Below are 17,563 nucleotides of genomic sequence, written 5' to 3' on the forward strand. Positions count from 1 at the left end.
GAACGTGTTGTGTCTGTTCTGAACTCAGTACACAGCTGAAAATAAATAAATAAAAAGGGAAGGTGGTGTTACACCAACCTCCAAGTGCCAAAATTCACATTTTACAGGCTCTGAGAATTGTATGTGTGAATAGCTCATTGTACTCTCAGATGTATGAGCTGTTGGGGTTTTTTTCCCCCTAGTGTATTTTAGAGTATAAGGAGGTGCTGACTTGTGCAGAATTCTGGTGATAGAGGTCAAAATGTGCAAGAGCCTCAAAAGGGGCTCATGTCTGTTGAGAAAACTCAGGTTGTGCTCGCAGGTGGGGTGGACCGCTCATCTGAGCAGGGCAGAGAAGGCTGGGAACAATTTTGTGCAGGTCTTTAATGTATCCCTACACTCCTCTGTAGGATCAAAACCACGCAGTATTAAAGGGGACATCAGTCAACAAACTCAGAGCAGAGTTGCAGTCCTGTAGAGAGGGAGGAAAGTGCCCTAAAAGTATATTTCCATACAAACCTACAGTTGGCACAATTCCTGGGAAATAGCACAAGGAAACCTGCCCGTCTGTAGCTACAGAGGCGTCGTGGATTTGGTGGAACAGGTGTTTGTGTTTAACTGCTGGGAGGAGATGAGCACAGCTCGAAGGCGTGTGACTTCAGCCTTTCAACAACCCGTACTTGGCGCTGGAGCATGTGGCTTCTTTTCTTCCAAAGTCTCTTTGGTGGCTGCCTCCCAAGGTAATTAGCACAAGGGGAAAATTGCTTGCAAGGTGGAAATTGCTGGTTCAAGCCCACAGCTACGGCTGGTGTGTTTGCACCGTATGTTGAAGGTGTGGAATCCGTGGCTCGTGGGCTCGTGCATCAGGGTGTAAATAGCCTGCCCTGGATTTGCACGCTATAGTTAGGAACGTGCTTGTACCCACTTCTTAAACTGAGCTGACTTCTTCTGATGTGATAACAAGCAAGTTTCAGGGACAGGAATGTGAGCCAGCAGGGTAGGTGGAACAAGTGCCTTGTCCTTATTTTTCAGAGATCGCTCAGCGCCAGCTTTTCATGACACCCCTGACTGGACAGGACATGGGTTCATACTTTGTTTGTTTCATTGTTTCCTTTTTGCAGAAAGTGGCAGAAAAATTGACTCTTAAGCTTCTTTCTCAAGACTTCTCCTAACCCAGCCTGAGTCTCTAATCTCTAATCTCTTGCCATGTATGTCCAAACTACCTGTAAAACCTTTGCAGAAGGAGACAAATCTTTTGTGAGGATTAAGCAATATGCCTATCTTAAGGGATGCTGGTTTATAGAAATAACAAGCATGAAGGTGAGCATTTTGGAAGAGGGCGGAGACAGCACTGAGTGCAGGGAGATGTATTAAATCACCGTGTGGTGCGTGTGTTTTCGTAGGCAGTGTCTGACCAGGATGCATGCATGCACTGATGTGATTCTGCACACTGTTTGTGTGTAGAGTGTGTGTAAATATTAAGAGACAGAGCATCAGAGTGATTGCAGCTTAAGTAGGAAACCACTGCTACAACAATGCCACTGCGTTCATAATCCTCTGTGAGTGTTCGCTGCTTTGGTTAAATATGCAGAGACTGATGGAGATTGCCAGTGGATTAGCTCTCGTGTGACTGGTGCCAGGGATTGATTAGCATAAGCAAATTTCTGCTCCAGCTTCCCATCAGTGAGGAGAGAAATGCAGCAAGAGGTCCCTCCGCTGCCTGGGAGGGGACTGGGATGCTAGGGAGGAAAACTGGAGTGGGGACAGTTTGTTCCCAGTGTTAACTGGTGCAACCAAATTAATCCCAAGGTTTCTGTAGGGAGCACGTCCCCATAGTTCACCTTGCAGAGCTCACAAATTGGCTGCTTTAATTTTTGTTTTCTTGCAAACACAGTTTTGAGGGTTGTGGAGCTTTTTTCATTGCATGATTTGTTTCTCTGCCATCTTTTTGGTGATCCTGTTTCAGCAGCTGGATAAAGGAGGGACCTAAAAGCCAACAGACTTAGGGCTCTGGGTTGGGTTTTTGGTTGATTTGGGGTTGTATTTTGTTTTGTGAGAGTTTTTTCTTTTTTGTGGGGGGGAGGGTGTTGGTTTTGTTGTGCTTGGGTTTTCCTTATTTCTGTGCTCATCAGAATGAGGGCACAAACTAGCTAATCAGTGTGCTTTTGAGCTGCCACAAGTGCACCTAGTCATTATGGAAAATCTGGGGCTGGATGCTGAGCTTGTGCTCCTAAATGCAAAAGTCCAATCCCCTTCTGTGCCACTCTGCAAACATTCCATGTGTGCATCAGGATCCCCTGGGACTGTCAGTTGTTGGTATAACACTGATCCTTTCACATGTAGCCTTGATAGTGCTGGGGACAGGGATTTGCTGATAAAACAAACCTAAGGCTTGGTAATAATTGAAAATGCACGGTGGTTCACCAGGCAAAGTACCTGCTTATAGAAAACAGATTTCACCTCAAAGTCAACAGACATTTCCTTAGAGAAATCCTGAATTCTGATGGATATCAATATTTAAAAGGACCCTGATAGTCCGGGGAGAGACTGCCATGTAATGTACTTTCAAGTGCAAGCAACCTCTTCAGGGATTAACATCTGAATGTTAAATATAGGCTAGAACAAAAACTGTGCTGAACTAGTGAAATAGTCTTTTCCAGGGGGCAGGAGGAAGGCCACTGCCATGGGCTCTCTCTGCAGCCGTGGAAGAATCATATTAGAAGTTTGTTATGTCTGTAGCATGGGTGCATGTTTTTATTGCATCTTGATAAGTAAATGAAACTCCCCAACCAGCTTAGCTACAGTTACTAAGTCTTATTAAACTTGGAGGTAAATAAGGAAGTCTGCAGCATTTCCATGCAGTGGTGGCTTGCATTAAACCCCCACATCTTCATGAAGCAAGAGCAGATTCTAGAGGCTGCTGAAACTGATTTGTTATATTGATGGAAATGTTTGATCAGCGAAGAGGGGAGGATGGGAGATGTCCAAGGTTGCCTGGTTTCAAACTCTGTAATCATTTTTTTCACTGGCTGAAAGAACTAAACCATGGCTCTCGCATCACAAATGGTCACATGGAAATGGGAGGAGTCGGATTCAATCCAAAACTTTTGCTTTGCAGGCTTTCTGGAGCTGCTCCACTGGCCCAAAAGCAGCTGCAAGTCTGTCAGTGAGAAATAGGATGTCTTGGGACAGTGCTGTCGGACCTTTCTCCAGGTGTTGTGTTGCACACTCAGATGCAGGCAGTGAGCTGTAACAGTGGAATCAGTGAGAAGAGCTCAGAACTAAAACACAGTTTATTCTAATACATTTTGTGTTCCTGATTACTAAAGCATGCATAGTATTTGTGCATCTTGCAGCACGTCCCAAGGAGCGACTAGCTTTTGTTAAAAGGTGGAAAAGTAATGAGATGCAGTGAATGGTCCGTGGGAAGGGGATGGCTGAGCAGGGATTCCAGCCTCTCATGCCTTGGGAGTGGCAGGACATCCGTCGCTGTCTTTGGCGTCACTTGAGCAACCCTAAATAGGTGTCTGAGGGGGTCTGCTGGTGTTGAGCTCCTGAAGGCAAAACTAATAAATAATGTATGCTACTGTACAGATGGGATGAACCCCCAACCTCTTCACTCTTCCCCACCTCATTCCAATACAGGGCTGGAACCGCCTTGATCCCCATCAGGACAAAGACTAAACATTAAAGTGAATTATCCCAACGTTGTTCCTCATTAATCAACAGCTGCAGGCACTTGGAAATGTCTCTCCAGACTGTTTGAACATTTCCTTCGCTTCAGTGGTTGCACTGAGGAAGCAGAACAAATCAAAACACGCCACTGGTCCAACACCACCTCTTCACCTTTCCTACAGCCGGTGCAAGTAAGCGGGAGCCATAAGGGAACAGGAGGTGGTGATGGGCAGCTGGTTGTGTAGACAGGGAGCTGAGTGGCAGGAAAAATTATGTCTTTCCATGGTAAATGAGCAAAGCTGGGAATGAGAGACCAAGGGCTGAGAAGGAATGTAGGCATCCCTGCACTCCTGTGGGCATGGGCAGCTCATGGGCACGCTGTCTGCCAGGGAGGCTGGGCAGTGCTGGATGACTCCAGCAGGTTTTGCTGTGGAAAGAAGCCATCTGTGTAGCAAACAGCCTCCCTCTACCCTTACTGTGCGTTTTTGAGGTTACAGCAACTGATAGAAGTCAGAGAAAACCCTTTGCCCACCAGGTGCGAGTGTGGAACCTTTATCCCAAGCCCTTGAGAGCCACTACGTGGTGTGCAGGAGGATGCAGCATCCCCAGTCTGTACCAGGATGCCTTTGGTTCCCACAGGCTGTGCTGGTGTCTCTTTAAGGGCAGGTCACAGAGCACATGAATTACCATATTCCAGTAATCCCTGTCCATTGGCCTGCCTGGTCCTCCACGCAGCGGGAAATGTGGGACAAGCAGGGTTTTGAGATTATCTCGTGCTTTGCAAAGCCAGTTCCCTTTGCGCTTTTAGAAAGAGCTTGGTCCTGCACAGGCAGGAGCCTGGGGGTGACATTCCTGGCCAGATGCTGTCCCATGACCACAGCAGCACTCCCATGGCCATGGCAGGTGGGGTCTGTGCTGTGCCCTCCCCCACACACCCCAGAACCTGGGTTTTGTGATGGTCACTTTAACACCCAGTTGCTGACAGAGATCGCATTTAGCTCCCTGATCCCTTCCTCTACAGGGATGTAGTTACTTGATGCAAGAACAAACTGTTTTGCAAAAGTTTCCCACATCTTCCAAACTGATAGGCTTTTTGCCCACCAAAGCTGTCCCCTGGGATGGTGCAAGGGGGAGGAGGTATTTCTCTGACCATGTGCTTTGCTGAAGGCGTGCTGATCCTTTGGAGCACAGTGACTAATCTCCTACACTCTCCAATTTCATGGAAATGTCAAGGCAGGAGCAACCTGGCTCCAGGGGACCTAGCAGATACCAGTGACAATTCCATAGCTAAAATAAAACAGGATTCTGTGCTGCACCAGGGGTTTGCCCATGGTTGGGAAGCACTGTGTGGGTCACTGCTGATGGTTCCTGCTCTGATAGCCAGCCCCACTGTGGGAGATGCTCCTTTTCCTTCTCCTGTCTCACCTACCCAGCTCACCTTTGCCTGGAGTGTGTTGGCAGCTCTCCAAAGTAAATTTCCTCATGTCCTCAGCCTTTGGTAGGGCTGAGGCTTTGAAGTGAAATGACTTGGTGTTGTTTAGCTGCCCACGTGTGTTTTTTCCTGAGCCCGTGACTGTGCTGAACCTGCTCTCATTCCTCAGTGAGCTGTACCTGAGATGCCTCTGGCTGCACCTCGGTGAGACTGGCAAGCCTTGCAGTGTCTCCCTCGACACCTTATTTCCAGCCTGGGAGTTGCTGTCCCCAGTTAATTCATTACAGGGATTGAGTTGATGCTTCACCTGTTTTAACCTGAAAACAACACAGGTTTGCTCATGTTTCAGGATCCTGTTGCTACTGGAAAGCAACTTGAAACACCAAGGGACAGGTCTTTATTACTGAAATACTGACAGCCTTTAACTCTGTGTCTGCAGGTGGGTTCCTGTGCACTTTGCATGACTCACTGAGATCTCTGTGCCACTGTCTCTCCACAGATGTGGTACCTGCTGCTGCTCCTTCCCTTTGCTCTGATGGCAAACCTCATCATCACTCTTGGACCTTACTAGTGATAAAATCTCATCACAAAATGTCAGATCTAATACTCCCTCTGTCCCAATCCTTTCCTCAGCCCCTGGAAAATGTCAATTGACAGGACAAAGTAGGATTTAGCAAATTGTTCCACTTGAAAAGATGGGGAGGAAGATAGTTCTGATTTCTCAGTGCAGCCCTACTTGCTACTTTTTTTTTTCCTGCCTTTTTGGGAGGCAGGGAGACTGATGAGGGGGGTAGAGCAGTTAAATTGAAAATTGTTAGCTCTTTTCAAACTAAAATGTAATTGTGCTCTAAAAGGACACAAACTGGAAGGAAGTATTTGTGAGTTACCAAACAAAACATTTGAATTGTCCCAAGAGAGTTGCTTTGTTCTTTAATTCATTTCTCTGGAGTATTTCTAAGAATTGCCATAATTTAGAAAGAATTTTAAAAACAACTCTGAGATTGAAAATAAGAATACCATGAAATTTCAGTACCTATACTTGATCACTGGTTTTATTGGCATCAGTGGGAATTTCCCAAGAGCCTCGTGGAGCCAGGATAGGACCTTTGATGTGTTCTCTCCTGGTATCAGTGTCCTCTGGCTCCATCAAATCAGACTGATCTAAAAGTCAGAGGGAAACATGGTAAAAAACGAAGCAAGTGGTATTAAAGCCAGCCACAAATTTAGCACATCTTAATCTGTAGCAGCAGCCCCAGCACTGGGAAGAGGGCTTTTGCAGGAACTCCTTCTCTACTAAGCAGCAGCTTTGTGGTTGCATGACGAGGTGGGTGATGTGGAAAGTGTTCTCCTAATAGCCAGGGTGGTAGCAGTTGTGCAGGATTTCTCAAAAGAGGAAGGATGTCTTAAGCTAATTCTAACTTTCCTAATTTCCCCTTGTGTCCTCAGTTCTGCATAAATGTTCAACCACAGGCACTATCCACAATTGCTTAATAGCCTACTTTTTGTGCCCAGCAGCATGCTCCATTGATCCTTGAGCATGCTCCTGCTCTGTACAGACTCTGGACTATCCATTGTGACATTCCATGCCTTGGGTTTTTCCACAATCTGCTTGATTTGTGAATTAAAGTGTAAAATACTATTACTGCAACCCTAGGAGTTTGCTGGAGTCTTAAAAAAAGATAAAAAAGGGCATGGGGTGAACTGGTTGTTTTCTTGATTTTAGTACAAACTACAGAAAAAGATAAAACACAATTAAGGGTTTTTTTAAGCTAGCCTAGAGGTGAATAATAATTTAATAGCTTTTGTAAGATGTTAGATAGGTGTTTCAGTGGATGCTCTATCCCACATTGCCCTCTAGTGAGGATGTTGCAGAGCAAATCGTGCCTTCCTGCAGCCACGAGGATATAAAATGTGGTATGTTATTAACTGGGGACACGGCTTGTTTCTTACATAGTGATTTTGAGATGCAGTAGTGTGAGGAAGGGCAGTGTTCAGCTGTCACCTGTGCCTGTACCTACACTGGCCATGGCTTTCTCAATGTTTGCCTTTTTCTGAGCTAGTTGTCTGCAAGCATCTCCCTGCTGCTGCTGGGTCACCAGCCACAGGTCCCTGCTCTCTTCTGCTTTGGGAAAAGGGGGAAATAATTCCTTTTTGGTTTCAGTGAAGGATGATCTTTTTCCATGTTCTTTTTCTTGGCACTTTGCTCCATGAAAAAAACACCATTTCTGTGGTTTTCCCTGTACACACATGGTCAGACAACTCTGTGCTTTGGAGATCACGGGGCAGACTTCCAGCCCTCCTTGACCCAACACTGGTGCATCCAAAGGTGTTGCCTAAAGGGTAGAACTGGCCCTTGTCCTTCTGCCTGAGTAGCTCCATTTGTCATCTCCCCAAATGATATGGGGCCCAGCATGTCTTTATGTGCTTGACCATAATTACGTAGAAATTTGTAATTAGTGTTCAGTTTTCAATGATACTTGAATGCTGTCTCATTCATCACAGGAATAGCCACGGCAATCTCTGCTAGATGCTGTCTCCTTAAACTCTGTGACTAAAAACTTAACAGTTACAGAACAGTTTGTCCTAAAACCTGTGATTTTCTTCACACAAACGGGAAGGGGCACAGACTGAGTGTGTATTTGGCAGATACATGGGTGACAACAGTGCCCTGTGTCAGTGCCATCCTCCATGGGGCTGCAGGACCCCGGGAACCACCATCGTGTTTTGGGAACAAGGATGAGCAGCACTGTTACCCAGCCTGCTCCACGTGGTGCTTGGGGGCTGAATGACAAACACTGATGCCATCTAGTGACAAAAAAAAGTGACATGGATATTTTATAAAATCCTGTTGGAAATTGTATAGCCCCAAGCAGGGCTGGGAAGGAGGGGAGATGGGGCTGAGTGTGCTGGGAAATTAAATCCCTTTTTCTCTGCTCTCCCAGCCTGTCTCTTCCCTCATTTCACATCCCATGAAGTATTTCTGCAGGTAACCAGGGATATCCCACGTGAGGCTTTATAGATCCCCAAAGGAGCAAGGCACAGGTTTCCTGAGCAGCTCTCTTGCTCGAGGAGCAAATTCCCCAATTAATGCTGGATCATGGAGCACAAACCCAGCACCCCAGGACAAGGTGACTGCAGGAGAGGAGATGGCTGGTCCACTTGTGACATGGACATCATGGGCAGAGACCCTGGGGACTAATTTAAGCACGGGCTGCAGTGTGGTGCCATTGCTGCAGCTTTGAGCTTGGCAGAGACAGGGCTGGGGCTGGCAGCTCCTGCTGCTGCCCTGACAGCAGTGACTCCTCACTGCAGCTCATACAACCTGGCACTTCTTTCCCTCCCACCACCTTCGTTTGTCCCTCGTGCTGCTGTAGGTGAGAGCCATTAATGTGCCGGGTTCCTATGTGAGCAGTTGGCTGGAGGCACCTCTGCTTTGCCCCTGGTTATTAATCCAGCCAAGTCCCAGTGCCAGCAACCTGGAGGAATTAGTTTGCACCCTGCATTTTAAAAATGAAGGTGACGTTGCTTCTCACCATACCCGTTTATTCTGCTTGGCTAAGCCATCGTCAGCAGGTGAGGTTTGCCTTGCCTGGGGATGGTGGTCTGGGAATTTTTTTTGCAGCTCTGATGATTTCTCCAGCTCCTGAGAAATGCACAGAGAGGGAACTTGGGAATTAAAAGTTTCCAGATAAGGAACTTGAGGGCTGAGATAGCTGTGTTGAAGTGCATTATAAATGCACTGAGATGCCAGGCAACACTCCCAGAGAGATCAGGAGAGTGAGCAAAGCACCCAGATGCAAGTAAGCTCCTTCATGGGCCATTTCTGAAGTGCAGTGACACCAAGACTGGTGCTGGCACAGGCTGGCACATCTCTGCTGGGGTGCCCCCCTTGCCAGGCACATGAGTCCATCAGCAATGCCTTGCCCAGAGGGAACAAGCAGGCTCTTGCTCTGCTCCATACTGCTCAGACTGTCCCTGCTCCCTTCAGAAATCCATTTACAAGGGTCCTTGGGGGACTTTTTGTTGTTTTTCCCAAATGTTGTTGTTATCCCAAATGTGAAGGTACCAAATGTGTTCTTATTGTCTAATTTGTAAATGTTTTGTTTTATCTTTGCTGCTTCTTTTTCTGGATTATCCTTGTGTCCCCCCACCTTTCTTCCGTGGATAATTGAGAGCTGGCACTGTGCCTGTAGCATTCCTGTTTCAGGGCCAAAATGGGAGTGAAAATAAATGCTTCTAAATACTGTATGGAAACAAATAAGTAATTTACTCATAATAGCTCTTCTCCTGGCATTACACTGGCAATTTCATGCAGGTTTTGCAGAAAGAACAAGCAGTTATGAGAGGCTGGAAGATCCACGCACCTTCATGAATATTTTCCGTGTGTGTCTGATGGGGAGAAGGGCTTCACAAATTTGGAAAAGTGCTCCTACTTCTGTAAAGGGACTTTATCCAGCAGTCTGTGACAATGCTCGTTTCATAGATATGCTGTCCCTAATGTCTGAAAATTCTGTCTACCAGGATTTTAGTTGGAGGTGGCAAAGACAGACTTGCCCATGGGGAGAAGGCAGGTTTGCTTTACCTTGTGCTGTTGAGTAAGACATCTTTTAGAGCAGCCAGCCGACCAAAACACGGCATATGTCCACACTGTCTTCTCAGCTCAATAGAAATCCTTCAGCATTATCACACCTCCATCTGTTCATTTTCCTGAAGAGATATGGAAAAGTAAAACACATTTAGGGTGCTCTTTTGCCTGGAGCAGTCAACACAGAGACTATCCCTATCTATTTGGTATCCGTAAGGTGATGCCATCTCACAGGAGACAAGCAGAACAACTTGCAATGAATAACCAGAGCCTAGTACTAATCTTCTCTTTTCTCTCTCCTTGTAGGCATCCTGTTTACGATGCTGGTATTTGGACCAGCCTGTGGATTTATCTTGGGCTCCTTCTGTACCAAAATCTATGTGGATGCTGTCTTCATCGACACAAGTAAGGAGAACTGGGTTTGGTTTCAAATCAAATATGCTGAAATTGTACCAGCAGGACAGAAATGTAGATGCTCATAAGCAGGAAACTGTCATTCCATCTTGAGTGCCTCTTGCATGTATGAGCATCACTTTAGAAGGGTTTTAAGACTGGGATTCAAAAGGTTTCAGCTCTGTCCTGATAAATAACAGATTTGTAGTGATTAAAATTTGTTCCCTTCTGTGGGTTTTCTGCTGTGAGATGGGTTTCAGCCCAGCTCTTAGAGGACACCTCGAAATAGCACTGTGGCATTGTCATACCAGGGGAGCTGTGTCCAGAGCTGTGGGGTGAAAACTGGAGAGCTGCCATCCCAGGGCATGGGGGAACCATCCACGTTCTGATGGAGGCACACCAGTAAGACCCATGCCCAGCACCTTCTGCCCTTGACCCTGCTTGGATGGGTAGCTTCAGTCCCACAGCATTATTGCTTTTCTCCAAAGCACTAAATAATTATTGCTCACCTCGACTTCACTCGGGTTAAAGCAGATTGTTTGCAAATTGTTCTTTTGTTCATTTAGATCAAATTCTGCTCTTATTGGTACCTGCACTATGTGTTCTTCGCCATGAGAGGGCAACATGTAACAGGCTGTTCTCCGTTGCTTCCCCGGCCCTCTGGCAACACAGCAAACCTGATGCTTCAGTCCTTTCCTCAGTTGTTCAGATGCTTTTTCCACAGTTCTCAGCTCCACTGAACCCCACAGACCCTTATGCAGGGGTTTTGTCCCTTTGAGGGTGCATTTCATCTCTGTAATGTTGCAAATACATTGTCACAGGGTGCGTTTGAATGGAGTTGAACCTTGAAGGACTCAGAACAGAATTGTGCAAATCTGCAAAAGCGTTACTGCCTTTTTTGGTCTCACGTGCACATGGCAGCTGAAGAATTGTAAATAATATCAAATGAGAAAAAAGTATCTTTTGGGATGGCTGAGGCATTTGGCTGCAGTTTGGTCAAACACCACACGGCCCTTTTTCATTCCTTGGCTTTACCAAAGCCTTGTTTGACAGAGGAGCTGTGTGAAACCTGTTAGATATTTGACCATTTAGTACAATTTTCACTGAAATATGAATATACATAGCAAAATACTTTATCTCCCAGTAGAACTCCTCACCATAAGGTGCTAAAAATCTCCAAATGGATTTTAAAGCAATTGGACAAGTTTATATACACAAAAAATGAATACAACACCAAATTTAGCTTAGAAAGCCCCCGAGCCACAAGAAAAATACATGCTGACTTTATTCTTGTAGACTTTCTGGGCAGCTGCAGCTGGTTACCATCAGAGGCAAGACGCTGACCTAGCTAAAAAGTTAATTTGATGTCTTCTGGCTATTTTTAACATAAGACATTTCTCTCAGTATTTACAGCTCAAAAAGCCCAGACAAATACAGAGCCACAGAGGAGAACTGTAAAATGTTACTGCTGAGAAGCCTGGAAGGGCTGTGGCTCAGCCACTTTACAGGGAGGGTGCAGTGCTGCCCAGCTCCAGGTCCTGCTGGCTTTGGCCGTGGTCAGTTGCTGTCATGCAAAAGCTGGGGCACACATGGCCTCTGTTGATTTATGTATGGAAAAGAATTTCCTCTTTGCAGCTAGCTCTGCCTTGCAGCTCAAGGTGGCACAAGGAGAACAAGCTCCAGGGGGTTGAGCCTTGTCCTGTTTTGGGCAGGTGTGGGATGCCAGGGCATGGTGCTGCACTCGCTGTCACCCAGCAGCTATTTTAGGAAGGGAATATGAAGAAGACTCTGATTTGCCTGACTGTTCACACTGTTGTGTGCCCAAGAACCTGAAAAAAGTGCGCTTCAGGCAGGAGGAAATGACAGCACAAGAATCCAGTCCCTCCACAACACTATTTTTCAAACTTTATCTGTATTTGAGAGCTACATGTTATTTTCCCTAAGGAGAAAAGAGTTTCCTTCTGTCTCTGCTTGAGAGACAACTTGATTGCCTCACTTGAGACAGATTTTTCAGAGTGGCAGTAACCAGAGAGTCACCATGAACAGAGGAACTTGTTATTCCAGCTACATGGACCTGGATCTCCCCTAGGAATCAGCTCCAGCACAGGGCACCGTTGTGGCTGTGGCAGCAAGGCAGCAGTTAGGAACACAGTTTTTCCTCTCCTGCTGTTTATTTTTATTTCCCCACACTGACTCAGACCCTTCTTATACCTTATCTCTACTGAGTGGTGGCCTACAGCATACTCTTGCCTTTTATTTTGCTTTTCTTCATTTTCTGATTATTTCTCTACCTTCCTGAGCCCATTTGATGCAGTGGGTGGGTTTCTTTTCCAATATTTAGGACTGTTTCACCCTCTACACATTCACAGGTGTCCCTAAAGCCCAAATGCCAATCTCTCTTTTGCTGAAAAGACGTGTGAATTCAAAGCAGGGGGAGCATTGAGCTCCTGGGAAAACAGGGTAAGCAGGGATGGAGATGCAGTGTCCTTGTGTCTGCTGCTGCTTCTCTGTGCAGATGTGTCAGGGGAGTGTGACACACTGAGACAGGGATGTCCAAAACCTCAGTGCCAGCACAGGGGACACTGACTGGTGTACAGCAACTTCCTAGAGCTGGCAGAGCCAAAAACACTGGAGAGAAACTCTGATTACAGGGTGTTGCAGAAGCTGGATGTACCATCTAGATAGAAGAGGTGATCTTGGATGTGGAGGTCACTGTGCACTGGTGGCTACACGCTACAGCTGCGGGGTGCACTGTGGGCTCCCACCTTGTGTCTCGTGCTCCTCATCAGCCAGCAAAGGCCCCTACAACCACCTTGCAGCCCGCGGCATCCTCACACCGTTGTCTTCCTCTCCCCATGGCCAAACCCCTGACTGGTGTTTGCTCCCCCCACAGGTAAGCTGGACATAACCCCGGACGACCCTCGGTGGATCGGAGCGTGGTGGGGAGGCTTCCTGCTCTGTGGTGCCTTACTCTTCTTCTCGTCCCTGCCGATGTTCGGGTTCCCGCAGTCGCTGCCGCCGCGGCCGGAGCGCGCCGGGGAGAGCGAGCAGGCCATGCTGCCCGAGCGGGAATACGAGCGGCCCAAGCCCAGCAACGGGGTCCTGCGGCACCCGCTGGATGGGGAGAGCAGCACGACCTGCTTCCAGCAGCTGAGAGGTGAGACGCTCGTTGTGTTGTCTGTGAGGCTCAGCAGCAGGTCCTCTGTCCCCCCAAAAGTCCGCCAAAAAATCAGTGGCCTGAAGTTTCAGTCCCCAGCTTCTAATTATCGCTGGCGGTGTCTGCATTTGAAAGAGAGACTTTGTTCCACTTGAAGGCGTTGGGTTTTTTTAAGCTGCAGAGCTTCAGAAACGTATGGTAGTCCTACAGAGTTGGTAAAAAAATGAAGGGCAGCACAGTTGCCAGAGCAATTTGTGAACTGCTCTCCAGCGTGCTGTCCCTGCTCCCATCTGCCTCCCAAAGCAGAGAGCGAGCCAGCAAGGGCACTTAAAAGAAATTGGGAGCTCCCAGCATCTGAGCTTCAGCTTAGTGCAATCCCAGATACAAAGCAACGAGTGCTGGGCATCACCACAGCTCTTAAACTGAAATGGGAAGAGGGAGATGCCAGTCCAGAATAGCAGCAAAATGGCAGGGCAGAGCGTGATTTGTAGCAAATTAGAGAGAAAGCCTCACATCACGTCCTGCAGTGATGGAAATGGAGGTGACTCTAATTAAAGTCAGCTGAGGATCCAGCATTTCATGGGAGAGTGTGGGCAAATACCCTTTCTCTAGGCTGTGCTGGAAAATCCTTCATCTGAGAGGGTGTTTCTGTAGCACTGGTGGCTGCTTCCCACTCCCTGTTGCTGTGGCAGAGTGAGTTTCCTTACTGCCTGATGCATTTAGATAAACGAGGACAAAATCACTTACTCCCTGTGCAGTCACCTTAATTGGGAGTTGAATGAAGAGCGGGTGGGAAGGAAAAAGAGACTTTGGGGAAAAAAGTGTTGTCTAAAAAAAAAAAAAGCCTTGAATAGTTGATGTGGTTGTTCATTAAGGGAAGGTCAAAGATGTGAAATTTTGACTTGATGAGGAAATTCAAAAGAAAGGTAGAGGGATAAATAGTTTGAAACTCTGTCAGTAAAATTAATTTCTTCATCCTTTCATCCTTGTTGCAAGGATTTTCTCTTGCATGGGCTTTTCCCATGGTAGGTCCATATGAATAGTTCTGTGGCCTTTGTTGTGTACACATCAGAGTGTCTGCTTGTGGCCACTGAGCTTTTGGAGTACACACTGGAAATGCTTGCAGGTTTTCATACAGAAAAATGAAAGAATATGACGTATCCCTGCTGCATGGAGGGGCAGCAGTTCAGCCTGAGGATGGTGCTGAGCATCTTGCACACAGGGAGGCCATGGGGGGTTCACTGAGCATCTGTTGCTCATTGAAGTAGAGAAATGAAACTGCCACATCCATATGCTTCAAGTATTGATTGCATTAGGAGGCACCACAGTCCTCCATGTTAGTCCTCTCTCTGCAGGTAACCCCATTTTGGATCAGTCGGTATTCCAGGAGCCTCTTTGTAGATGGACTTTGAAATAAAATTTACATCACATCAAATAAGACAAGGAATGACGTTTTTAGTTATTCCTTTGAGGTTGTCACAGACAACACGGGGTTGGTAGCTGACATCTCCTTTCAAGTCCCTTACCACTGTTGTCACAGTCGGAATGTGGTCAAGAGTCATGTGGCTGAAGTGCCTGCCTGGAGATGTTCAGACATTCCATGAGGGAAGGCAAACACACCTCGTCCTTCCTGAGGAGCAGTGTTTCAGGTGATGGTTAAATCTTCCTGTGGGTATACATTACTTCCGTAGCAGCTGGAATATCTGTATGCATTCCTTTGTGGCAGCTCCTAGTATCTGTAATGTATTTGTTGATTCTCCTTTGGAGAAAGTCAAGACTGTTTAAGCTTTTTCCTAGAATAAAAAGGACTTTTAATTATATACAGAGCTTAAAAGTATATATGTGCATGCATAGTCATGTCTTCTGTCCTAATATGGCCTTGGATTTTGCATGCATTTGTGAAGCTGAACAGAATCTGTGGAATCATAGAATGGCATGAGTTGGAAGGGACCTTAAAGATCATGTAGTTCCAATCCCCCTGCCATGGGCAAGGGCACCTTTCACTAGACCAGGTTGCTCAGAGCTCCATCCATTTTGGCCCTGAACACTTCCAGGGATGGGACAACGACAGCTTTTCTGGGCTTTTCTTATCTGTACCAGGGGCTGGGACCAGAAATGCTCCTTGGTGTTTGTATGGCTATAACCGTGCGTCATTCTTAGCAAGCGTTGTCTCTGCAGCTTGTCCCGGACAGGGCTGTTCCTGCTGTAAGTCTGTGTCTGCATGGAGGTGCAGATTGTCCATCTCTCGTGCAAGTGTGGGGAGGAAGAGTTGTTTCTCTGGATTGATTATGCAAACACCCTCTGTATCAAGGACATCCTTAGAGAATGAACTGCATCTCCTTTTTTGCTACTGAATGAGCTTTATCATTTTCTATTACATTTTTTCCAGCCCTTGCAGTGACTGCCACAAGAGAAAGGACATGGTAGGAGAGGAAGCAGGGTAGTGTCAGCTGGGGACATGCTCTGAGCTGGGTCATGGCTGTCAGCTAGAGACGTGGCACGGCTGGCACGTGGGAGGATGCTCCAGACACCACAAGTTCTGCTGAAAGTCAGTGAGATGGAGGGCTGGCTGAGATTCTTTGGCTTTTCTCTAGCCTTAGCATGCAAAAAAAGCCAGGACTAATATAAAAGGAACATGCTCAAAGTATTGATCTTTTACACCTCTGTCAAGGTCTAAGCAGGAGGGAGGGCCCAGCTTTTGGGAAGCCCTGGCATCTCTTCCTGTGGGGTATTTTCATGCCAGGAAAAGAAACATTCTTAAGAGGAGCTGCAAACTTGAAATGAAAGTGGTGCCTTTGAATGGCACAAGGTAGAGAGGCAATCAAAGGTAGCAGAGGCAGCAGGGGGCTCTGCATTGGGGCATGGCAGCTCAGGCAGGAAAGCTTTGGGACAGTCCTGGGAGCTGCTTCCCGTTGCTAAACTGGCACGTGACTGCTGCACCGCTTTGCCTGATTAGTATTTCAGCTCAGCAGAGCAAATCCATTTGGGAGCACAGAGAAGTGAAGGATTAACAGCAGCAGAAGTCTGGATAAATGCTGCCATTGCTCTTTGCTCCTGCCTGGCAGGGTTGTTCCAGCCCTGTGCTCTCCGTGTGGTCTGTGAGAGAGCTTCAGGCATGAGCTGTGCAGTCCCTGCTCTCCTGGGGTAAAAGCTTTGCTTTCCTGCCTCTGCTGTGCCTTGGGACCTCTCTGCTCCTTGGGGCCAGAGAAGATGCTCTGCTGCGTCGGGGCACCTGTGCCCTCTGCTCGTGTCTGTCCAGCATCTGCCCTCTCACTCGCTGCCTCTGACACACCACCTGCTCTGGGACGTGCTTGGAAATAGTTCATTAAAACCTTTTTTTTTTTTTTTTTTTTTTTTTTTAAACAGAAATGTCATGTCTGTTAAATTGAGCGGCCAGTTCTGATGGAATTTGATTTCGGAATGCTTCCTTGGTGTGATCTTTAACACCTCTGAAACACTCTGCCCTAGATGCATTCTGTTTTGCAATGATTTAAAACAGAAATTCATTACATTCTGCCACTCTGTCTAGCAGGAGAGATTAAAACCCTAAAAGGGTTGAAATTTATATGGAATCCTCCAGGTTTGGAAAGAGAAGCTCATTCACAAGGAACTGAAACAAACTCGCTGTGTAATAAATGAATTTCAGAACTGCAAATTCCCTAGATTTGGAAACATTTTGGTTTCTTTCCAGTTTCATTTTCAAGAGTGTAGGAGAGCTGGGATGTACAGCTGACAGCTGCCTTGTCTTCTGTTCAATTCCTTCCTTCTCTGTGTACCAGTCTGCTGAATATCTAGGGGGGGAGCCACTCTGAATCTGGGATTTCTCTCCCACAAAGTGCTCTCTGGGAGCAGACACATAGTGCTAGGCCAAAAGCTCCCAGCTGTGCAGGGAGGGCCTGGACCATGGGGAGCCTGTAATCCTCAGTGGGAGTTCATAGGATTGGGCAGGATTAAAGGCTAACAGGAGTAGTTTTTAACTGCTGACTCTCATGAGCAATAGTGACAACGTTTTGGAGAGGGCTCCATCTTATACATTCATGGCCACAGTGGTGAGGCTCTGGTCCAGGTTTAGACTTTAATGCCTTTTTGGATTTGAGTCTTGTCCCCCTGTGAACACCTTAAAGACTTGCTGAGAAACCCAGGTCTGAGGTGAGAAGGTGGCAGGTGATCAAAAAAGGCATCAAGTCCCATCAGTCTCTGAGTTTTCTTTGGCTTGTGTTTCATGAGAGTGCAGGTATTGTTGTCAGGTTCTTCTTGGCTGTTTCCAAACCAGCATCTTGTTGTCAGCACCATTAAAAAAATTCAGAAAGGTCTTCAGCCTGCACACCTCAGGGCCCAAGCT

General features: G+C 46.8%; 1 protein-coding gene across 1 annotated transcript in view; it reads left to right on the top strand.

Moving 5' to 3' along the window:
- SLCO3A1 (solute carrier organic anion transporter family member 3A1) overlaps positions 1-17,563 on the top strand; it is a gene marked incomplete at its 5' end in the record, with an annotated part of 129,447 nt that overhangs the window by 91,354 nt on the left and 20,530 nt on the right. The window contains 2 exons of the mRNA XM_082290437.1: positions 9,978-10,076; positions 12,958-13,221. Of these exons, the coding sequence (XP_082146563.1) occupies positions 9,978-10,076; positions 12,958-13,221 (363 nt within the window). The remainder of the gene's footprint in view (positions 1-9,977; positions 10,077-12,957; positions 13,222-17,563) is intronic.

Source organism: Coloeus monedula, assembly GCF_965178545.1.
Source record: "Coloeus monedula genome assembly, chromosome: 14".
NCBI classification, from domain to species: Eukaryota; Metazoa; Chordata; class Aves; order Passeriformes; family Corvidae; genus Coloeus; species Coloeus monedula.